This window comes from Aphis gossypii, chromosome 2 (genome assembly GCF_020184175.1).
Source record: "Aphis gossypii isolate Hap1 chromosome 2, ASM2018417v2, whole genome shotgun sequence".
Classification (NCBI taxonomy): Eukaryota; Metazoa; Arthropoda; class Insecta; order Hemiptera; family Aphididae; genus Aphis; species Aphis gossypii.
In genome coordinates, this window is record NC_065531.1 from 23265810 (window position 1) to 23293010 (window position 27201).

The 27201-nt window shown below is 26.5% G+C and overlaps 2 protein-coding genes across 2 annotated transcripts; one reads left to right on the plus strand and one right to left on the minus strand.

Moving 5' to 3' along the window:
• Positions 1-4954: 4954 nt before the first annotated feature.
• LOC114130684 (electron transfer flavoprotein-ubiquinone oxidoreductase, mitochondrial) lies at positions 4955-27201 on the minus strand. Its single transcript, XM_027995710.2, has 12 exons — positions 26920-27201; positions 25767-25871; positions 25554-25706; positions 24982-25140; positions 24716-24912; positions 24410-24622; positions 19021-19196; positions 18735-18946; positions 18085-18264; positions 17798-18019; positions 8946-9141; positions 4955-5359 (listed from the first exon to the last, which is right to left on the minus strand). The coding sequence occupies exons 1-11, from the start codon at positions 26945-26947 to the stop codon at positions 8978-8980; spliced, it is 1809 nt and encodes a 602-aa protein (XP_027851511.1). The 5' UTR covers positions 26948-27201; the 3' UTR covers positions 4955-5359; positions 8946-8977.
• Positions 23482-24442, plus strand: LOC126549922 (uncharacterized). Its single transcript, XM_050200373.1, has 3 exons — positions 23482-24056; positions 24125-24214; positions 24294-24442. The coding sequence occupies exons 1-3, from the start codon at positions 24027-24029 to the stop codon at positions 24396-24398; spliced, it is 225 nt and encodes a 74-aa protein (XP_050056330.1). The 5' UTR covers positions 23482-24026; the 3' UTR covers positions 24399-24442.

A 27201-nucleotide genomic window follows, 5' to 3' on the forward strand; every position in this document is an offset into this window, starting at 1 on the left:
TTAAATTTCGATTTATCAATCAACGATACGTGTATATTATATATTTTGTTATACTAGTTCAATGGTTATATCCCAACTACATAATACAACCAATTTTGTAACAAATATAATTCTTTTCCAGTATACTCAAACACAATAGCATTTCCAACATCCTTGTCTTTATAAACTATGCCGACAACAGGCGGCATAGGCATCGCGCCTTGTATTTGAATGTACAGCCGCTTGTTTTATATGCCCGTCATGACTAGGTTGTATGGTGTACTTTCCGTCGTGTTTGCCCGTTGTATCTTATAGAACAACTGTTTTGCGTGGTTGTAAGGTACATCGGTATTTCGAATTTTCCAACTGAAATTTTCTATAGACTAGTATATAATATTATATTATATGCCTTATAATTTAACCGTTATCAACGGAACTATTATCCAAAACCTTTCTTATTCTATAATATTCTATCTATAACCATTTTTTAACAACAGCTTAAAAACCATATACTATTCTTTGAATTGGTAGTAATGAAAAAAGTACTGCTTGTCTTGTAATTGTCAGTGGTTCATAAAGTTATTACTTCACATAAAGCACAGGTATAAAAGCCACTAAAAATTAAATTATTAATGGTTTCTATACTTTATAATAGTGCTTTAGATTTGTTTTTCTAGGACATAGGTACTATGTCCTTGAGTGTCTACATAATTTTTCGTAGAAAATTAACTATAAAAACAAAAAGTAAAATGTAGATACCAACAAATTTATATCAACAGTATTAATATAAAATGTATTTCATAACTACCCAACAAAGACGATGGTAAACTTATATTGTCTATTGTTGTTTTTAAGGTCATTGTCGACTTTTAATTTACATCAGCTATTACGTTGCATGTTAATTTTTATTCTCCGATGACTATATATAAGAAGTGAATTATATACAGTATTTTAGTATTTACTACTTTACTTGTTATACTGTGATAATTGCATATTATACTTATTTATGTGCTCAACTGCAACTTTACCATTATTTTGTCAAATATCGAGTGGGTATCATTTAGGTTGAATCTATGAAACTGCAATGTAAATAATCTAAATTATTAAATTTGAATCTGCGATGGAATGCAGCCAATTATTGGTAATTTTATAGGGTACTATAATTTGTAAATCATTAATAGTAAATTCCTAGTAAGTTGTAAGTATGTTGTTATCTAATTTGTTATCTTAGTCCGTGATAAATATTATAACATGCTGCAGCTTTCATGAATAACTAATTAATCAGCCACAGCAAGCGCACAACACTGATAAGACAGTACTAGACGTCCAACCTTATCTTCGAAGACCGTAGATTATATTACTTATTATTATTAAATATAAATAGTCTATTTCATAAATAATTCTTTTATTATCTATGGTCTATTTATAATCAATGATTATACATATTATTATCTAAACTCATCAATTAAAAATTCGAAAAAATTAATTAAGACTCATGAATAAAAATGATTTTTAATTGGTTTAATATCAAGCAATAATATGGATAAACATTTTGTACTGACTACTGTATTCTTTAATAAATTGATAATTCCGTTACCCACTACCTAGATTATTAAGGTTGTACAACAGTAGCACTTTTAGTAATTAGTATTATTCACTGTACCTATGTTAACATTTTATAAATTAACACCAATATTGAGATGTCGATACCTCCTTTAATTATTAACACATTAATGTAATGACCCGTCAAAATTCATTAAAAATTAAACTGTGCACGAATTATATTTCAAAAATATAGGTTCCCATTTGAATTTTAAAAGTTAACCCTCAAACCTCCCCTTCACAATTAAAAAAAAAAAATTTATTATCAAATTAATTTAGATTATAAGATTTAAAAAAGTTTTCAAATAGGTCATTTTCCCCTAATTTAAATATATCATACTGAAATCTGCTGTCACATGAAATTTGGAACACTCTGTATATAATATATATACTTTGAATTCAATAGGAAAAAACAACTGAACGACTGTTACATAATAATAAATTGACGTAGAAATATACAAGCGTCTAACGTTAAAAATATCAGCTAATGTGTTTCATCTATATTATTGACGTTAAAAGCACTGCCGAATTTCCGTTAATTTTATTCTATAGCCGGTGTAAACGTGTTTCCGCATTCTTTATCCTTCATTTATATTTTATAATATTATATTTTTATAATGTTATTATTTCGGAAAAAAAACCAAGACATTGGTGTAGCCAAATAGCCTACCCATGACGCCGTGTAATCGTATAATGATACTAATAAAGTATTACAATATAATATTATTTTTTGTTATTTTTAAAAACGAAAATAATTATTAGATATACAAACAACTAGACCAATCGATGTTTTCAACCATCAAACATAGAAAAAAAAGAATTTTTTTTCGTCGTGTAAAAAGCTTACATTGCATGTTATAAGTGTTATAACTATTTGTCCGCGGATGTCAGGTAATATTAATTAATAAACTGTTTTATACTAAAATAACTATTATATCTATATCAAAATATATTATATTATATCAATATTATTTTTGTGTAATAATCAACTCGTGTTTACGGATAGTGAATTAAATAATATTGAATAATATAAAGGTACCGGCATGCGATAAACCAAAAAGTTTTGTTTAAAAATCTGAATTCTGAAACGTTATTGTTACTAAATAAAGCATGTTCGTCTAATATTTTATGCACGTACAGCAGACAAACAATAATAATAAAAATGAAAAAGCAACGTACTTAAATATATTAAATACTTATAAGAATATTATGAGCTAAAATGTAAAATAAACTTTATGATAAATTTAATAAACGTTTGATAAAATGTTTTAACGTTATTATTAAAATTATTGTTTCGTAACCTTGTTTAACTTTAAGTTAAACCGACTTCACTAAGAATCGATTTTTATCCCATACGACGATTCATTATTGAATTCAAATTTAACACATAAATATTGCAATAACCTTTTCAATAACGAGATACACTGGACACTTACTGTAAAATAACTTGATAGCTTTTCATTTTAATTCCAGAAAAAACATACTTTCCCAGAAACTTTACCGAAAAACTATTAATATTACTGGTTTCAGGTACGATGGCGACCATTGAACCATATCTAACAATGTTAGTTGATTATTATTAGCATTATTTATTATTATTAACCGAATCGAACACGCCGCCATGTGTCGGCTTGGCCATAAGGGCGCCGAGCGCTATGTTGAAGCACTGAGCTTTTTTTCCTCGGTTAAACGATATTAGGCACACTGAAGCCTGTTAACCTTGCCACACCCGTCCCGCGTGGAAAATTGGTAGTATATTTGGTATGCAAATGCAAGTTTTAGTACCTATACCCAACGTGTGTATGCGTTTTACGACCGGCACCACTATATATATGTATATATCATATACATCACAACTGCAGGTAATTGATTTTTTCAAATCAAAAATACAACGAAGCAATAGTGGACTTGTGAGATGCGTCACGCCCGCCGCCGAAACTTTCTCATAAATATTTTGATTTTGGGCCTATGTATCATTTGTAAAAATATGTTTACGATCGACTTCGAACCCACATCATCAAAATTACCACTCGACGATACGTCGACCACCCCCTGTCACTCCTGCGGCGCATAACGTAAAACAGTAGACGGACAGTGCGAAATTAAATGTTTTTGTAATCTAAAAATGTATAGTTTTATATCGCCCTGTATACATTAACGATATATACTGTTATAATATTATACGAGTATACAACGGATAATATGAATACAAATAATAATTTATATTATTACGCGCTGCGGTGAGCGAAGAGAGGACATCATACGCACACCCGACCTCTGAATCCCCTAACCGTCATATTTTTTATGTAATTAATTTGCTTTGCTGTGCGCCTGCAGTATATGCGCATACATATATATTATGTAATACGGTCGAACAGATAATGAAATCAAGGGAGAATAAACGACATCTCGTTATAGATTTTGTGCGCAGCCTGGGACGCTATTGATTTTACGTATATAATATAATATGAGTTGCGATTTATACACATAATATGATATACAGTGTATGCTATGCATAATATATTTATAAATATATGTATATATTATATATATTATATGATTGTATGTTTTACGGAGTTATTCGGAGTGATGTGCATGCATACAAGAGCTCCGAAAGTTTCACTAAGCAAATTATGCAATTAAATAAAACGGATAAAAGCTGTATGCTTATATTTATACTGACCGACAAAAAGCGATACGTTCTCTAAAACAACCCGACCTTTTACCGTGTTCAACATTCAAGCTTTGCGATGAAACCCATCATCTTCGGCATGCGTCGAAACGGAGTATATGTATATTAAATAATATGCATACATAATAAACTATAACCGTTATGCACACCAACAATCGTTGTTTCTACGAATAAGCATTATCGTCTATAACCATTAGCATTATTGTGTGTACTGCAATATATATTATTATTTTACGTCATATTGTTATAATTTAAAAAAAAAATAAAATAAAACTAAAACTGGAAATGAAAATAATATTTTGAGAATTCCCTATATAATAGGTAACCGAAATTGTTCATCAACCGTAATATATATCAATTTTATAAAAATAACTATATCTTATTTTACTAAATTTTAAAAAACTATATTTTTATGCATAATAATATTTAAAATATATTCAACAAAGTAATTACTCTGTGATTTTACGTATTAAAAATATTATAAGAAATATAAAATAATGGTGTCTTTTTTGATAAATTTGTTGGCAGCTAACTTCAATACTTTTGTGGCACATCTTTTCCGATTTTACAACTTACCTTCCACATACCGTTTTTATGAGTATTCGAACTACTTTAAAGGTAACTAAAAAATCTAATAAATACATTATCTGTAATATAATACATAGTAAGACACTTTATCAATATATTCGAAGTATTTTTATTCGACGCACATAACAAATAATAACATATTTTAATATGGTACATAAAATATTAAACATTTTGCATAAAAAAAAAAACTATCAACAATTATACAATACATAAATATTTGAGTGAAACATTTAAAAAATTTAAACCAGTATACCCTCCTTTTATCCTCTTCGTAAGGCAAATGTTGTATTTAAAATACAATTATGAGTTATAAACTTAATCGATAAATACAAACATGAATTACGCTATGAGTGTGTAAATACGAACCAAAAATATATTATGTTATCGGGTAGGGCAGATAATAATGACTGATGTTAGGCTGCCGGAAGCAATAGTTGAGTAAACACGTTTATCTGTAGACGATAACATATTATGATCTCACACAAATGGCGTTGTATCCTATTCAAAACAAAAATAATATTAAAAAATTAAATAAAATAAAATGTCATTAAAAAAAAACAAGAAGCGGATACAGGTAGGTATAGATAGGTAGTAAATACTCGTGGCCCAAGCGTTCAATTTTAAACAATAACTCAAACAGCCAAAAAACAAACATTATTTTCATTTTTTTTTTTTTTTTTCATTTTTTTTTTTTTTTTACCTATATAGGTATTAGGTATATTAATCATCATATAGGGGCCATTTCGTAAAACCTGACAATCTGTTACAAAAACTCCCTGAAACTAAATCCACAACCCGACTTCTGGTCAATCGGATGAAATTTTTTAACCTTTGGAAATTTATCCAAACAATAGGTAAAATCAAACAGAATTTCGTTAATTTAAATCAGTGTAATTAATGAAAGTATGTGCATTTCTTAAAGCAAAGAATAAAATGTAATACAAAAAGAAAAGAAAACTCGAATCTAAATGTACCTAAAATCGAACAACCCCAAAACTTTGATCAAGTGTAGCACACGCACAAGCACACACATATAATTGTATATATAACAACCCATTAACATATAACTTAAAGATAGGTATTTAATTATAGAGTGTGTTTCAATTTAAAACGCAATATTGTAAAGGATCGAGTAAACGATAACGGGCTCTTGATTACCACGCATTAGTAACAAAGGACACGCTTAGTTTATTATGCTCACACTATGCCGTGAATCGTGATCGTAATATTATACATAATATACCGGGTAACCCATTTAAGAGTAGGATACTAATTATTTCTAAAACGTTAATATTATTAGTTTCAATTTATTTTTTTAATATTATTTCAAGCGGTTGAAAACAACATATTTTACTTATTTTTATCGTTATCTATTTTTAATTTTTTTATGACAAATACCTATGCATTTTTTTTAATTCTTAATTTTAAAGCAGAATGTTTTGTGAAAAATGTCATGACATAAACATTTAATATTTAACAAGTAGCTTATGATAAGTATTTATATTATATACGTTTATTATAATCATTGTAAGTTGAGCGATAACTGAAGTACTCCATAAAACGTTGGTCCACTACTAAGCTCAATAATATTTATAAATCGAAATACCCCAAAAAATATTTTGCTTCAAAATATAAAACTAAAAATGTATGTCATCACTAAAAATAATAAGAAACTTCAAAAACATATAACGATAAAAAATATATATTTTTTAAAAAATGTTATTTTGTAACAACTTAAAATTACCTATGAAAAAAAAATTCTCAAAAACGTTTGTGTTTTCTGAAATAATAATTGTAAATGGAACACTCCGTATAAACCATACATATACGCATTAAGTTTTAAAATTACGGTTAATGTTACATAAAGACTCTACAACCTCCAAAGTGTATGCATAAACATAATAACTATGTTTATACCAATAAGCGTTGTGTACATGTACCTAATATCTAAAATAGAAGTACAAAAAGCTATTCGTGATACGGAAATTCACAAAAATAAAAATGTAGTTCACAGTGTGGTATTACATTGTAATACTGATGTTGCTGAAACTATATAGGACGGAATATAAAATAAACTTAATTCATTTTCCACATTTTTCGTAAAAATAAACGGCAGTGAGATAGCAGATATAACGTAGGAAAAATATATTATAAATAGGATAGTTAATAATTAAAATCGACGGAACTGCTTGATTTATATAAATATATATATATATAGTGATTCTCTTATCAAACTTTATTTCAAAATATATTTTTTAATATTTTTATCGTTATAATTTTTTAAGTTTTTAACTTTTTTGAATAACTTCATACATTTTTAATTTCTTATTCTAAAGCAGAATATTTTTCAAGATATTTCGATACACATAAATCAAAATTCGGATGAGTAGTTTATGAGTAATAATTTATAACTTATAAATATTTAAAGTTTACGAGTAGGTGATCGGAGTAGTAGAGCAACATTTTGTGGAATTTCACCACTTCACTCTCCTCGTCAAAAACTTTAAATACTTGGGACTTATAAGCTACTCGTCCAAATTTCGATTTTTATGTATCAAAATACTTAAAAATACTAATAAATACTAAAATACTAAAATAAAAGTATAATGCTAAAATATTCTGCTTCAGAATATGAAATTAAAAATTAATGGTATCATTCTAAAAAGTAAAAAAATTAAAAATTATAACGAAAAAAATATTAAAAATAATATTGTTTTATTTTGACCGAAAATCATATTAAAATTTTTTTTAAAAAGTTGATAGATTTTGAAATATTGAATGTTATTTGATAAAAGAATCACTCAGTATATATTTATACATTAGCATATTACCTAAAATATTATACACCCACAGTGAACGATATAAACGCGGCATATAAAGATAATTACCATTAATTTAAATTAATATTAACTTTTTTATTTGAACGGAACTATAAAAAATGTTTGATAAATTGTGTGTGCCGTATGACAACATTTCCAACTAACCCTGCAAAATATAGGTACACACACACATAACACGATACATAATCACAATTTATAAACTAACTGATATCTAATTTGAATGCTGAAGCAATTATTAAGGACCGCCAAATCAACCTACCGAAAAATACAATTTTACATACATAATATATTATTAGAACTTGGAACTCGTGGTTTTTGTGTACGAATTCTTTATATTGCAGATGGCGTACTGAATATATGCTACATATACGTACAATAAACTGTGTGGTATATTATATAACATAATAGAAACGGTATTGAAACTTCCACGCCTTCAATAATATACGTAAAATTATAATATCTTTTTTTTTTAAAGAAAATGTAAACATCAACAACCACCGAAGTGTATTAATGGTTGTCTAGGCGTGGAGTATAGACACTCACTCGTAGGTATACATACACATTATATAATATTTATATTGTGTTCCCTCTCCATGTGAGCGATTTGACCGGAAATTAAAGTAAGTTTGCATAACGCACAAACCCTTGTATCTTATATAAAAATACATATAATACATATATTATATATATATCGAGAAAAAACCCCGTTAAAATTATACCAATATAATATATATATACAAGTTTATAATATGTGTGTGTATATGTGATGTTTGAAAACGAATAATAATTCGTTGTACGCTTCACGTTATATTATACTAGTACCTATGCTACTTAAAGTGCATTAAATCAATGTTCAAACCCATTTTATATCTTATTAATCACGCGCCATGTATATTATACAATATAATAATATTACATCGAATGAGCCCCTCACTCCGAATTTAGGGTTTCCGAAGAATAACTGGACACACGCTTCGTAGACATAGATGCAAGATGCAACACGTCATATATTATATTATATAAATGTATATTATAAATACAAGGTGAATCGCGGTTTTCCAATAATTTCACATTCCCATAATCCCATACCATTACTGTGATAATTAACAGATGATAAAAAAGAGAAATGTGACCCACCCGCAGCACGCACAAATACATGCATATATTATAGATAACTTACGTGATATGTATGGCAATAAGGCCGAGATAAAAGATAATTTGTATCAACATAACATTAAAGGTACCTATAGTATGTAGTTTATCAACGTTCCGCGGTTTACATGCCGTTGTAAGCGGGACCGCCGCCGGGTTCAGGCACCACCCAATTGATATTCTGCGTGGGATCTTTGATGTCACAAGTCTTGCAGTGGATGCAATTTTGAGCGTTTATTTGCAACCGATCACCTGTGCCTTCCTCGATTGGTACATATTCGTAAACTCCTATAAAATAAAAATAAAATTGTTTGAAAATATCTTATACATATTATATTATAGTATATAGGTATATAATTTATCGACCGTCATATTAACGTATAATTATAAAAGCTGCATATCTATACATATTCATTATATAGGATGTTATTATATTATTTTTTTCCAAAATTCAGAATAATAAACAGTGTTTTAATATTTTATTGTTATATAACTCTTCTAATCTAAATTTTAGTATAATGATAATAAAACAATAAAAAAACTATTCGTTTTTAAAATATCAAATTAACTCTTTTAAAAAATATATATATTTAAAATTTAATAAAATTAAAACATAGCAATAAATATGTAATATCAGACCTAGTATAAGACCTATTAATAGTATTTAGTTTTATCTGTACGCGCACAGTATTCACTGCATATACATCATTGTATAAAACGATATATTGATTAGTTTTTTTAATTTGATTTATATTTATAATTATTTTACGATCAAAAGCATGAATAAGTTTAACATGAAATTAAGTCAAATTTATTTCCTATGAACTATGATGATATTATAAAATTATTACCTCACTAACTTTTAAAATAATATATATTAAGATCAAATAACAAGAATATATATTTATCACAACTTACAATTGATATTTGTAAATACTCTAAAAATTGAAAATTAAGAAATTATTTACGAACATTCTAACTCTAGCAAACAAATACGATTTGAACATTCTTTTGCCAAAGTCATATTATTTTTAACTAGGTTAAATTAAGATCCTTCAGTAAAAAAAACTAATTTAACCTTCGGATGACCGAAATATACTGTTTTTACGCAATACAAAGCATATGCGTAGGTACTGGTGTTTAAAGTAACTTTTAACCTTTGATTAATTATTTTATAGTGCACATTCAAACTAAAATTTTTACTCTGAACAAATAATATCTTTACGAAAATATTTCAGAAAAAATATTATTTATTAGTACTTGAAATTTGGTTGGCGATGTTTTATATAATTCCATTGTAACAATTTTAACACGGTAAAGTTAAGTCGAAGCACGGTGTATCTTAAGTTAGGTTATTATACCTTAGCATAACGCGTATTTATAAAAATAACCAGTATTTAATTGTAATAGGAATAGATCACATTTTAATGTTATTAAATTATAAACAATTTAAAGCAAAATTTAAATATATGACAAAAAAATATTTTTTTAACCACGTATATACGGCCGGAACAGACTGTTTTGACGTAAAATGGTTTTATAAAAATAAGGTTTTCACTCAGCTAAAGGGGTCGGCGGACGAGATTGTTATAAGTGAATAAAGTTCCACCAAAGGTCAAATTTGAGAACAGACGCTTGTACAAAAACTTAAATCGTAAAAATGATATTATTTTTTTATAATTTGAAAATATACAATACAAGTGTCTATAACATAAAAAAAAATAATGTGATGCAATAACAATATTATTTATCTCGGATACTAAACGAATTACACATTGAGTGAATTAATTATCATATAATAAAAAAACAAAAAAACCAGCTTTTAAGAGGTTCTAAATAAGCAATTTCTAGAATTTTTAGAAAACTAACATACCCCTCGTGATAAGGGATTTAAACTAATTTAAAGCAATGATATTCTTTCTAACTTTGTCTAATACACACGCAACAAACATTAGATGTGTTCTATACGTCACCGATCGATTAAGTAAAGTGATAAGAATTCTGATAACAGATTTTCATTTTTCATCTAGTCTACTTAACCTATCCAATTGGTTAATTTTATCCCCAAAGGCCAAAATCCTAAAAAATGTAAATTAAAAAAGTATGAATTAAAAAAAAATTTATACCTATACTTATATTTTTATAAAATAGATAAGTTATTATAACAATCGATAGTCATACAAATTATTTTACATTATTCAAGTATTATCAGAAGCATTTTTAATTATTTTTATTTTTAATAAAACTATTAAGTTATATAAATAATTAAAAACTTTCTAAATATCCAAAAAAAGTTTTTGATAAAACACAGATAATATTATTCTTCATAACTGCTCTATAATAATTATTAAGTAATAATAATTTAAGTTCAATAAAATAACCACAATGAGTAAAATGCGGAAAAAATCTTTTATACTATAATATTATATATGCATATAAGACAGAGAAGAAATGTTAACTGCGCTCTCAAACAATAATTAATCACAAAAAATTATAAACGCTTCAATTAATACGTTCGACATATTCGATTAACGACCTTAACACGTTACTATGATGCTAAATGCTGATTAGTAACAAATAATAATCGCAATTTATACTACAGTAGACTGACTACAAGAATAGACGAAATTCTAATCTGTAAATAATTACGGTTTAAATTCACCACCACTGTACGGTATTTGGAATAGTAGAATTACCAAATTAAGTCACGAATGAACTGGCGAAACGTTAATTTTGTTTTTGTAAATCCTCGGAACATAATATTACACATAGATAATAAGCAGAAAACGAGCATCAATGGTGAATCGTTCATTGTAATACACACACATACATATATATATATATATATATTCTTAATTCTTATATTATTTATAGGTACCAGCTAGTGATTTAATTTACTTACTTTAATAAAATAGCTCTATAATAGGATGAATAATGTTTGAATACATTATAATATAGTCTAGTGTACCATAATAATATGAAATTATTTCAGCCTTATGATGTACATAGGTACCAACACATAATATACTAACTAATATTATAGTACTATAACTATAACTGCTATTTTACGGAATTAAAATAATAACCCAGAGAAGCCGGGTGGTCAATGTAATGCCTTATAATTAGACTAAATACCTACCTATTTTTTACAGTAATAATTATTTTAAATACAATTTTAATGCGATTGAAATTAAATTCATAAACCAACAGATAACAGCATATTATTTCATTTTGAATTATAGTCACATAAAATGTTTTTGAAACGTTACGATACGATTTCAAAAATCGGTTGTTAGAAAAATACTTATACTCTATCCAGAGAAGAAAGCACCATCGAACGTTTTTTATTATAATATTTTTTTTCATATTAATCATTATTTTTCAATTTTATTTTCGATAAAATATCTGATTTATAAAAATATTATTACGTTACGATAAAATAATTCTTGTTAACTTTTTTCATTTGAACTTCAATTTAACGACTTACTACAATATAACAATATAACGTGCATATAAGTAAAAGCATCTTGTAAATAACATTAATAATTAAAACATTTTGTCTTAAAGCGTATTTAAATAAATAGTATAACTATAACAGCACAGCAATAATTTATGAAAAAGTAAGTTCAAAACTTATTACCAAGTACAACTATCTACGGATCGATATTTAACGGTATAACCCTATCAGTATATGTGTATGTATACAAATAACACGGCCGTTATTGTATAACAGTTTCTTGTTCACCGAGGGAATATTAAGTCCTGGGTTTTCCCACAACATAAACTAGTATGAAGGAAAGCGCATACACGTATAGCCTGCCCCAGAGCTAGACAATAAATTAAAATCAATTTGCTACTTATACATGGCCTAGTAATAGTCAGAATTAAGGAAGACAGATGCGAAGAGGTCGTAATATCCAGAAACTTCACCCCTTCGGGTGTAGCATCCCGCGATATAAAAAACTAAAAAAAAAAATACATTACATTTTACATATTTGCATTTTTATGAATACGAAATTAACGAGATATTAAATTTTATAGGCTTAATGCTCAAATACAGACCCTCAACCTCGGAACTATATAACTGCAGTCGTTGTAGTACCGACGACTCAATTGTACAGCAACACTATAATAATGCATAAATATAATATAATAACTGTATTTTTATTTTTTATAGTAACGAATAACGGCAAAGCCACAGTCGTGTAAACTAAAATTTAAAAGTAGATAATATATGCATGCAAATATTTTATACATAATAATCTATAAAAAAAAAATTATACGTCAATACCTAGAGAACTATTTGAGAGATCGTTGCAAATTTATACGGTTCACACTTAAGAACGTACAATATGCATATTGCATATGCAGATCACTCGCCATAGTGCTTATGTAATTAATAATTAATATTAATTATAATAAAACAACCAATAATTTTATTCTATATTATCAAAAACTATCAAAATAATAAATATTTGTTTATTTTTAAAATATCTCTATTTTACATTTTTACTCCCCTACTCAACCATCCGAGTACTAATTACTTATCACACAATTAATAACCAATATAATATATAAATTTTGAAATATTTGAATATATTATGTATTATGTATATAATATAAATTATTAAACTTAAATAATTAAGAATTTCTAAAATAATAAATAAAATCAAAACGACAGTTTCAAAAATGACAATATTATGTCATACATACACGATTACGGAAAATCACAACTTGGTCGGAATATTACCTAGCTAATAATAAATCTAACCTATGAATAGCAAAACGCGTTAAAAATAAAAAGCTAAAAAACACTAAACTCTAATCATAATAATTAATACAAATTAATATATTACGATAAAACCTCTTTGTTATTAAATTCACAATGGTACATGGTGGGTATACGGTATACCTGTATAGCAACTGTATTGTATTAATGTATCATACATATTTATACTTAATGTAAAGTAGTTGGACGAGAGTTTAAATATCGTATCATAATGGCTGCGACTGTTTAATATAATAATACGCATGTACAATCACACACACATCACACACGGTGGCTCATACACGACGTGTGTGTGTATTATATAATATGATGATTGACAATGCATCCCTCGGTCCGACGTACAATAATAATAATAATAATACGTGTTTTTGGCACATCTGCTCAACTTTAACTATACCCCAGTATAGCCCGGGGACGATACGCATGGGATCACAGCCGCCGTCCCGTCCTATGCGCATATATTATATTATTATATACCCTTCCATTATTTTTACGTTTCATAAACGACGTTAACACAAAACGCGCTCTCGACGGGGTCGCGACTCGCGTGACGATGTGCAGCCAATTCAATATCGTATTGTACAACGTACCTAAATACATATACAATGCATCAAAATTACAATATTCGACACTTGTAAAATAACCCAAACCGAAAACACGACGGGCAATCTGTCGACGACAAAATGGAAAACAGATCTGCGTCACTATACTATTAATATTATTAATACTGTTGTTGTTGTTGAGATGAGGGGCCGTGGCATTACGTTATTGCGCGAGGCGACTGGCGAGTATTAAACATTAAACTACACGAGGCACAAATTGTATAGGTACCGTTCAGCGAGCGACTGCAGGCACAATCGGTAGAGATAACGGATATGTAACTGACACTTTTCCATACAGCGATCGAACAGTCCTGAATACTCGTAGGTAGTCCCTAGATGGCTAGACGAGGTTTAATCAAATTTTAGAAAAATTTTTAATTTTTTAAACAAAAGTTACATTTGAATAAGCAAACAAATTTGTATTAGGTACCCCTCTATTAGCATATTTTTGTTCCTGTATCCTACAATAAAATTTACCTATAGTGCAAAATATAATATTAAATTAAAATCATAAAACATAAACATGATCAAACCTAATACTTCTAAAAAGCAAAAAATAAAAATTGTATTGAGTTGTTTAACTGTATTTCTATTTAAATAGATTCTAATTTGTATATATCAACAAATCGTTCTATTTTACATAGTTTAAAATAAAAATACTTATCAAACGTTTTTTGAGGAACTTTAAGATTCCTTTTATTTGTGGTCATGATAGTTACAGTAGACGCCACTTAAAATACTCACGCCACTAGCTGATATAAGGTTCAATCGCTTATTAGACTCACAATTGTCTAGTCCGGACGAATTCAAATACATTATAAAAAATCCGGTTATATAAATGGTAAAAAATAAATATTTTTGGTTAAAATTTAGAAATAAATTGGTTTTGAAAAATCACATATTTTTGTTGGTCATTAGTAATCATAACTTATTCGTTATTACTAATTTCAATTCATGCTTCATAATGTGTGTATAGTGTATGTACAATAAATGTTATCGCATTTTACATTTATCACAGCTATTGTATTATCTGATTTAATTTATTTACTAATAAGTAAAATGTATTAAAGTAGATTAAAGTAAAAGCAAAATGTGTAATAAAATAAAACTCATAAATAAATAAAAATTGTGTTAGATTCATTTGATTACATGTCTCACTTTTTACCAGTCCCAAAATGAGTCATAAGCGGTGTGTCTACTGTAAATATATAGGTAAGTTTGTAAATTACAATATTAAAAGTACTTTGAGCAACATTACAACGCAACTTAAACACTTTAAATTAAAAAAAATAGCAAGTTCTAAAATAATAAAACAATATTATTTTTTTTTTTATGAGCTATAGCTTAAGAGCCTATAACTTAAATTCTTTGTGGACATAGTCAAAAACAATTGTTTTCAAGTAACAAAAAAATATCAAATTTTTGTCAAACGACTTTATACAACTATATAAAAAATAATGCAAAAGGAATAATATTAATCTACTACAAACATTGACAAATTTATATGTAAAAATAAGCCACTGCATTGACTATGCTTTATGCCTTATGGTAACATTTTATAGGTTTTATTATATTAAAAAGCGATCATTTATGCAATACCTACTTTAGTTGCTATATTATGCATACAATATATTTTATGGTACATAATATGAAATCAGTGAAATTGTAAATTCTCAAAGGTTTATAAAATTGTCTTTATGTTAATTTTCTAGTTTTTAATTTTATATCATCAAACAAACACATAAGTTAATTAATTAAACTAACAGCTAATAACTAACATTAGGTACATATATTATATATATATATCAGTGGCGTATATAGGTTTTTATTTCTTAGGGGGCCAATTATATATTTGGATTTCTTCAGAAAAATTCTATGTCATTCCATGTCAAAAATAACAATTTTTAATAAATGCATTTTTCATTTCGGGAGGGGCCCAGGCCCCATAAATACACCACTGGTATATATCAATAAATGAGTTGTAGACATAAATTAATTTTACTTTTTGTCACATAATAGTTATAAATGTGTTTAACCACAAACTAAAATTTATATCTAACCGTATCTTTAACTACTGTTATTGCTCTATAAAATATTGATTTAATTTAAAATTTATTTAAAAATACTATATATGTTAATCTTGTTTTATTTTGATAAATATTTTTCTAATAACTAATTTAAATGTTTTTTAGTCCAGTATTCAAACTAAATTCTATCAATACAATGGATTAAATTATTGATATATTATTATAGCACATGATATAATATGCATAGCTGGAATACATATTATCATCTCAGTATCTAGCTCACTTGATTTAATAACTTAATATGGTATGTTAATTATATCCATAAAAAATACACAACTTAAACAAAATAATTTATAATTATAAAAATGTGTTTTCTGGATTCTAAATAAAATCTAAAACATGGAAAAGTTTATTCTATTAATTATACCATTGATACTATAGCATAAACAAAATGCAAACCACAATCAGATGATTTGAATAATACATAACATAACTTACTCAATATATCTCTTCCTTATATTAAACAAAATTAAAATATTAATGAATTATAACTTATTTGGCATGTCAAACATTCCTAAATTATTGAAGAGCTTTCAAGTTTAAATTCTGTAAAATGTCTGTTTAAATGTTCGATTTAATTTAGTGAAAATCGATACAGTTATTGCCATCTATTGGCTAAAATTAGAACTACTTGTGAATAATAATAATTTATGTTTATCATAATTCATAATAGTATAAATAATATATTATACATATAATACAATAACACATACAGTAAAACATTTTTTTTTCTTAACAAAACAACTAGTTAAAAAAACAGTTATAATATAATATAGATTATTTTAATTGAAAATGTACCAAATATTTTTTAGCTACACAGTGCCCTATGTTTAGTTTTTTAAATTAAAATGTCTTTTGGTTGAGGATTTATTTAAAATTCATAAAAATAATTTATTTTTATTAATTTTTTGTAACATTTTTTATCAGTTACTAAACAATTTTTTTTTTAAATTCCTTACAGTACAAAACATGTCCATGTTTAATGTTTACCCAACATGGGATAGATTTTAAATTTGTGAATACATTAATTGGTCTTTCATTTGTAACCAAGTTCAGTGACAGACTACAGTACTGTTTAGTAGATGTAAAAGTAGAATTAAATATAACAATATGAATGTATCACATATTATTAGCTATCTAATAATATAGTTACAGACTACAGTGGCAACAGGAAAGTGGGTGGTATAATTGTAACACCTCAACTCTATAACTGTCATGACAATTAATATTATAATCAATATAATCAAATCTAATACATTATTATATTATCATTTTGTTGTAATAAAAAGAATGGTTGATGGTAAAAATATACCATTTGCTTCAAAGGCTCAAACAGTTCACACCACCACTGCTTAATTATATACCTATAATTATGAATTATTTTATGTTTACTAATCACTAGTATACACTATTTATGGTAAGTAAATTCTTAAATCTGTTTATAGTTAAATTACAAATATTCTTACCTGCAGGACAAAATCTGCCTTCTGGACCATCATAAAGATTAAGATTTGTGTTCACAGGAACAGAATCATCCAATAATGTTAAATGGGCAGGTTGATCTCCTTCGTGATTTGTGCCAGTTAATGCAACAGAAGACAAAATATCAAAGCTTATTTTTCCATCAGGTTTTGGATACTCAATAACAGAAACTTCAGTCTTCGGTTTCAGTCTTTCATTATCAGGAACTTACATATATCATGAAAATATATTTATAATAAACAGTTAAGTGAATAAAAAGTTTTATACATACCTCCATGGCTGAGTGTCCAAGGTTCTTTTCCTTTAACAACAAGTGTAAATCCAGAATATGCCATACCTCCAAACAATCCAAGTTTAGTATGGAATGATGGTCGAACATTTCTTACTTGTTTCAAATCTGACCATATCCAACTGTTTTTTACTTTTTCTTCATAGTCTTTAGGTTCCAGTCCTGTTTAAATGTATAAAATAATAAACTTATTTATATTTTATATGTGTAAAACGATTAGACATAACTTTTTAAAGTAAAAATAATAAATTGAAGTTCTAAAAATATTTAATTTAAATTACTATAAAAATCTACATCCTACCATTTATTATTGAGTATAATATTTTAATAGGCATTAGACACTTTAAACAATTATTATTTGAGTAAATACTTCATAATTTAATAAAAACATTATTTTATTATATCTCTAATATTATCTACGAAATAAGTTACCATTTATTTAATAGTCTTTTGATTATATAAAAATATATTTATAAGTAATCTGATTGGTACAAATTAAATTACAAGCTATATTTTTACATGGAGACCAAATTAAAAAATAATTATTCAGTATTGAAACCCGTCTTCTAAAAAATGCATTGATATACTTATGAATTACAGTACATTCATATAATATGGAAATAAAAATTTACCAGTAGTTTCATTTGTTTCAGATGTATTAAATATGGTGTCAAAAGTTGATTCAGCAGCAAGCATGCCAGATTTCATTGCATAATGAGTACCTTTGATTTTTGGTACATTTAAAAATCCAGCAGTACAACCAATTAAAGCACCGCCAGGAAAAGAAAGTTTTGGAATAGACTGAAAACCTCCTTCATTAAGAGCTCTAGCACCATACGCAATCCTGTATAAGAAAAAATAATAATTTTATCCATTTATTGCTAATATATTATTTATAAGTAATCATTATAAATTAACCTTTTACCATCCTCAAACAAAGGTTGGACATGAGGGTGATGTTTAAATCTTTGAAACTCTCTAAAAGGAGATAAGTATGGATTACTATAATCAAGTCCAACAACAAAACCAACAGCAACAAGAGGAGTGGATTCGTTCAAATGATAAATAAAGGAGCCACCATAAGTATTTTTGTCCTAAAAATAAAAATCACAATTTAATTTAAACATTTACAAATATAAATAAATATATTAATGTATTTTATAATTTTATAAGAAAAATAACGCAATTCAAGTATTTAATAACATTAATATTTTATCGCTAAAAATAAATAATTGGTAAATACAAAATAATACAATTTAAATTCTACCTTATTTAATTAAAACTGAATTATTTAACATTAAACTATCTTATACTAAATGTTGGACACTTAATCACTTCTAATATAACAAATTATCAAATAAAATTATTTAAAATTTCAAGATAAATATAAAAAATATAGCAATCATAGTAAATTATGATTTTTGAAATTTAAAAGTAAGAAACTATTTCACAGTACATGTATCAAGATTAATCAAAAGTGTACCTTATCATTGAGTAAGTCAATGAATTAAATGTGTTCAATTTGAATTTAGTAATAATAATTGCATGATATGAAAAAAAAATCTGAGTAGAGACAATCTGTCAGCCTATAACTAAGAATATTTAGTTAATTTTTATAATTCTATCATAGTAATTTATTTAACTGTTGGTAATACAGTAGCCAATAGGTTGAATTAATTTTTGCTTGAAACATTTAATTTATTATTTTACATATTATTGTTAATAAATATCAAGTTCTATAACATCTTAAAACAATATGGTTAAAATCGAAATTATAAGTATCTACAATGATTCATTTAAGATCTAACCTGGTCACTCTATAATAGGTAATAAAATAACCGACAAACAATTGCCACTAACAATAATAAAACTTCTTTAATTAAAAAAAAATCATATGACTAAAAAAAATTTATCAACGTTATCACTAAAAATAAAAGGCTAAGTGTTTGGAACAAACAAAACACAAAATAAAACAAGATCAAAAATTATATTAATTGATGGATGAACCCAAATTTCATATAGCTAAGAAGATACCATCCTTAAAAAATTATGTATTGATCACACCAGATTTCTGAAAGCCAGAGATGAACCCCTCAATATCATATCTGCAAAACTGAACTTTTTGTTAAAACGTCACAAATTTAAATATCGAATAACACCAAAAGCGCCAAAATATTTTAAAAAATATTTCATATCAAGTAAATGCCAAAATGATTATTTAATGAAAATTTCAAGTATCTATGAATATTTAATTTTTAATAACAGTAAAACAATAAAATCAATTTTTTCAAAAAACCAGTTTTGAGTACCTAATGTAAAAGGGCGCCAATCCTACATAATGCTATCTTCAACTTACTTAAATACAACATGGGAAATTTACTTATAAAGAATCTATTTTATCCTGATAGCTTTAATATTGAAATCAAATTACTTAATATTAAACTTACAGGTAAATAACTAGGATATCTTATACTAGACTGTATCTTATACATCTTATACTCTAGAATATCTACTATAACTTTCTCATTTTAAAATGAGTTAAAGCCATGTAAAATATTACATGATTAAAATACGCATAACTTGCTTGAAAATTATAATGTTAATAATATCCCATGAGATACATGAGATACTCTAGACAATATTCTGAACTTTTAACTTTACAATTATTTTATCTTCCCTAATGGAATCTGGCTTGGACATTCAATTCATATGGGTACCAGGCCACACTGGAATTGCGGGAAACGAATTTGCTGACAAGTTAGCAAAATCCTCTGACTCCCTCAGATGCCCTTCAAGTACGAAAATTCCATGGTCTGATTTTATCCCCATCCTTGGTCCAGTACATCCAACCTTTGGCTTAGACACTGGAGTTCATTCTCTCCTCACTTCGCTACCTGGTACAGAAATATATCTCCAATCATACCAACAATACCATAGTTTAACAACCTCGATATTTCTCGAAAATGCATAACATCGTTCTCTCGCCTCCGGTTTGGACATACTTGACTTCCTTCTCATTTTTTTAAACTGTCACTGAACGATTCCCCTCTCTGCACACTACACAATGACCCTATGGTCTGTGATATCAACCATTTTCTTTTCTTCTACCCCAGCCTATCAACATATCCTGACCACCTACTATCTATTTTGAACACCTCCAATATCCCTTTCGATACTATAAATATACTTTCTAACAAACAAAAAAAACATCATATTAAATATATTATCTTTCTTTAACCATTCAGGTCTTTTAATCTAAATTTATATTGTACTGTTCTAATGTATTTGTATCAATAATTGTATTCTGTAATTTATAATTGTATTTCAATTGTAATTGCTAAAACTAATTGTATTTACAAAGTTTAAATTAAAAAAAAAAAAACTTTACAATAGATAAATTGATTGTATTATTAAAGCTAACAGCATAAAATGGATTCTATTGAATACAAATTTGCTATGTTGTATGTTATATACTAAGACAAAAACAATATTGATAAGACATCCTCCTCAGTTTCACCCTAATTTTTATTTAATATTTATGATCACTTTAATAAATACTAAGAATCTTCACTTTTGACCTACTAAAAATAATAACTAAATTTCTTTTCTACCAGAAACTATTCTCGAGCTTTAAGATCGAAATATTTTTCTAATATAAAACATTAGAAAGAAAAAACATACATATATTATAAAAACAATACATTTATCACTTTGATTTTAAAACAATTTCTATAAATAAGGTCTAAATAGATGGTGAATCGTTTGAAAAATAATAGCTGGTTCATTAATATCCATAATTCAAAATACATGAATTTAAAAAAGAAATAATGCTCCTTTTTATTTTCAAATCGATATACTTAATAATATCAAGATGATAAAATAATTAAATATTAATGTCAATAGACAATAATGCTGAAAGTTTTAATTTTACTGATTACATATCAATTTATCTAAGTGGTTTAAATGAAACCTTTTTAAAAATTAAATTCAAATATATATCCATCATAAATTTTAAATTCATAAATATAAATAAATAAGTAAAAATACTTCACATATACTGTACAAATATACTAGTAATACTCAACAAAGTGCTTCTTTAAAAATGAATCCATTATAATACAAAATATTTATTGATTTTATAATTTGAAAACATCAAGTGGTACATGTTTTATTTGTCTAATATTTATTTGCAGTATTAATACTAAAAATGTATTTTAAAATGAATAATACAGGAAATAGCATGTATTCTATAGACTACTTTTGAAGTGCTAATGTACTACAAAGTACAAGTGCTACACAACTTACTGAAAATGTATAAACATCAATTTCAAAATTCTATGTTGAAAGAAAATCACCAATTCTGTTGCAAAATGGCTACAGATAATACAACTGTAGTTCTAAAACAATCTCTTAATCATATTTTTTCACATAATAATTTCAAAAAGTTGTCTCAAGTAATAGTTATAATAATTATAATTGCACTTCTCATCTACTACTATTATAAATTTACATGGATCGTATCCGAAAATGAAGATTCAAGAATTAGTATACTTCTATACATGACGTATGTAACTTTAAATATAACACTCATAATAGTATGTTTCTTAAATATTTTAATGGGACATGATATTTATAAAAGTTTTACAAAAAACATTGCGTATGTAGATTTTCTATCAAAAAATCTAGAATTGAGTTACAAAGACAGTATAATTACATACATCAATTTCAAGACACTTTTACTCATCATCACAACAACAGCCAGTTACATAATACTTTATCATTTAGCATTAAATGAAAATGATTTCCCATCAGTTGATTTTACTGATATAGTTTGTATACCTATAGTTTGGATACTTATACTTCAAATAAATGCTAAATTAAATCAATTATCAAAACGATTCAACTATATAAAAAACATACTAGAAGCATACATGGAAAAGTCACAAAGTGTTTATTGGATTCAGTGGTACACAGTTAGACCAAAGGAGATAACTGTATTAAACCGTATGCATTTATTTACATACATATCATTTACAGAAGTTTGTTCATATTATAATATTCAACTATTGGTACTGGTACCAAGAATTATATTTTTAAATGTATTGCCAGTTCATTATAATATAGTTACAGCACTTGTAGCCGATGAACATAATGCATCACATAAATGGTCTCAAATATTTACTTTATCGGTAATTATTCTCACAATATGGCCAATTATTCATCTGGTAAAATGTACAAGTAACACTTTTGAAAAAGTATGAAATACTATGAATAGTGAAATGTTCACATAATATGCTTATGTTTCATAATTAAGTAACTATCACAGCAACATTAGTTTTATCTGTTGTATGTATAGTATAAAAACAAAAGTATGCATATTTCCACAATTATGACCCTTTGGTTCAGTTTAGGACAATGTAACCAATAATATGTTTAAAAAAGAACAATATTTCCTTTGCATGAGCCATAGTTTTTTTTTTTTTTAATGATACGTGTTTTAATTAAACAATAAACTTAATTTTTCTTACTTCTAACCATTACTAACCATAAACCACTTAATTAATTAAAATATTTAAAACTATCTGTCCAGTACACAGAATATAGTGATACACCTTTCTATAATCTATATAAAACATAATATAGTAAGTTTCTTTATTCTAAAATAAACCTGAGTTATAATTGTGGAAGTTTGGAATACTTTTCTTGCTATACAAGCAGTCATACAAATAGACAGATAGAAAAAATAAATGTTGGTGTGGACTCTAAAGTAAATCATAGAGAACCTATGTTAAATTAAATCAAATTAATATCAATTTATGTGAATGTTTACTTATAAAATGGATATAATTCTGAAAAGTAATTTATTTAATTGTTCTCAATTATAGGGAGCACAAATAACGCAGATAATTCATAAATTGTTAGATATGGGACAAAAGCAAGATATTGAAGATGAAGTAAGATGAATAATTTTTAATATTTTAATTAATAGTTAATAGTTTATAAAAACCTATTATATTTTTAGCTTTATTTATTTTCTGAACAACTATTAAAAAGACCACTAGAATTTTCAGTGAAAGGATTTTTTATAATTAAACCGTCACTTGTTGCTTCAGTACGTATAGTTTTTTTTAGTATAATTATTATTAAATGTATTACTCGAGAATAATATTTACAATTTTTTAACATTTTAGATGATGGAGATGATTATTACATACGTAATAATTCTTTTGCAATTTCAAGATTCATTAAAATCTATATCTCCAGCTCAATTTTTAGTTAAGCCAAGACATGGCTAAATGCAACTTACTAATGGCCAGCCAACAGTATGTTCTACTTTTCCAGGACTATGATGTTCAGGTTTTACTTCCCATATTTCCTTAAGACCAAGGCCATATGATTGTGGTGCACAATTTTCACGTAGTTTAAATTTTTTAAATAACTGTTTGGTTAGATGTCCATGACAACCCTCAGCAAATATAGTTATTTTGGCGTGCAATTCCATACCACGTTCAAAACTATCCTACAAATAGAATAATATTTAATATTTAGTTTATAAATAACATTTTATACTTAAAGCTATGATTAGATAATACTACAATAGATATTTAAATACTTTTGGTGATCCATCTTTAGCAATTCCAACATCACCAGTTGCAACTCCTTTCACTGAACCATCATCATGATAGAGAACTTCTGCAGCTGGATATCCAGAATATACTTCAACACCTAAGGATTCGGCTTGTTCACCAAGCCATTTTACTAAATGTCCCAATCGCACAATATAATTCCCATGATTGTCCATTGGCATACCTGTTTTATACATATTTATTTAATTTAAATCAATACTTAGATAAATATTATACATCTAAAGTTTATTACCAGGTAAAATAGGTATAGGTATACGACTACTTTTAGTGAGATAACCAAACTTATCGTCTTTCACTGGGGTAGTTAATGGTGCACCTAAATCTTTCCAATCAGGAAATAGTTCATTTAAGGCGATTGGATCAACAACAGCTCCAGATAGAATATGATTACCTAAAAAAAATTTTTAAAAATGTGCACAATAATATAATAATTTTAGTATATATTTTAATCTAATCAAATGTTTGCAAGCCTAGATTCTTATCAGCTAACCACTTTATTCCTGTTTTAACAATGAAAAAAACTAAAATAATTCTCAAATTATATGTATTAAAAATCACAATCCACTATTTCTGTAAATGCTTAATAGTACAAATAGATTTACAGCATAGTAATTATGGGATCATCCTGTATAAATATTTAATTATTTTTTTTTTTTTAATACATTTTACAGTAAATTAAAATTAAATTATTATTTGATACAGTTAATTAAAATACTTTTATTATTAATTTAAGTCATTAATTAAATTTTTTTATTTTTATTTTTTCAATAAATAAAACAAAATATATAATAATTAAAATCTTACCAACTTCTGATGCTTTTTCCACCACACAAACCCTTAGCTCCTTGTTTTTTTCAGTTGCTAGTTGTTTTAATTTTATTGCAGCTGATAAACCAGCTGGTCCACCGCCAACAATTACAACGTCTGCTACATCCTCATAACGTTCCATTGATATATCTATATAGCACAACATAAAGCATAATTATAAATAAATTAAACTAAAAACAATACAAGTACCTTTCCATCTTTGGTCAGTTTCTCGTGGACGCACAGTATAATGTGTTGTTATTTTTGGTGAAGCAACTGAATAAAGACGAAAACATGATGTTCCCACTTTACGAACTATAAATGATTTCATTCAAAAACATTAAACTTATTAATAAATTGTTATTTATAATATGCTAATAATTTAAAATGAATAAACAAATTGTTGATCTAAATGTAATAATATAATATTGAATTGTTGACTCAATTAATTCCACATCGTTGACAAAATGTATCAATAAGTGCATTACTTAAGTACTTTTTATAGACATAATATTAACAATTTGTTTAATTAACTTAAACTTATATTTATATACTTAAGACAGCAGTCCTCATAAAGCAGCCCTTAAACAAATTTTGTATGACACCGCTAAAACTGAACTGTAAAATCTAAAACCGAACATTCTAGAGCAGTGGCTTCCAAACCCATGGGCCGCGAACAGTAATATTAAATATTATATAATATTATAATATGCATATGACTACATATAAAGGTATGCTATTAGTGGGCCTCAAAGATTTTTTTTACAAAATAGGTGATCCCCACAACTAAAAAGGTTAGAAACCACTGTTCTAGAGTTTTAAATAGTAAATAAAATACTTATATTTTGGTTGTATTATATTTATTATCCATTATATTTTAGTTATCTAATCGAGCAAACTATTTTAACATATACAAAATTAATTCAATACAAGCGAGTAATTTTCAAAATTAACAGTTAGCTCTTTCTAAAACCCTGGCGAGGACTGCAACCTTCAGCTAGTTAAAAATTAAAAATTATTTTTATCTTTAAAATATAATATACTAATATAATATTGACTTTATTACTCTTAAGTATAATATACAATTATATTACAATATATTGTACAACTGCACTATTCAAGAATACGAGAATTAGTTTTATGTATAAATAAAATGATTTTATAAGCATAATTTATGCAATGGTACAACTTTAAATTAATTAATTACAGTTTAGTATATATTAAACTAAATAGGTTTTTAATACAACTTTTCTCTTAAATTATGATTTTGTTACAACGAAATTGATCCGAAATGTTAAACATTTTTTTTTGGATTGACCTTGTACAGTTGTTATTTAAATTTGAAAAATACTTAGATACTTACATAACATATTTGACGTTGTGGTCATCATCTTGAGTATTTGTTCTCAATAATTTTTAAAAACATACAGAAATCACCCTGATAAATTTACTTATGATAAGTTTAAGACTTTACCGATGTCTAAACTGAACTTTGGCTACTTCCGTATTCGATTTTGTAACTTGTGAGTAGTGGGACTATCGAGTATCACTGTAAAATAGTTTCGATAATAAAAACGATAGACATTGCCCATTGGCCTCGTTTTGAAATGGTATTTAATCACATCACCGAACGGCGAACAACAAT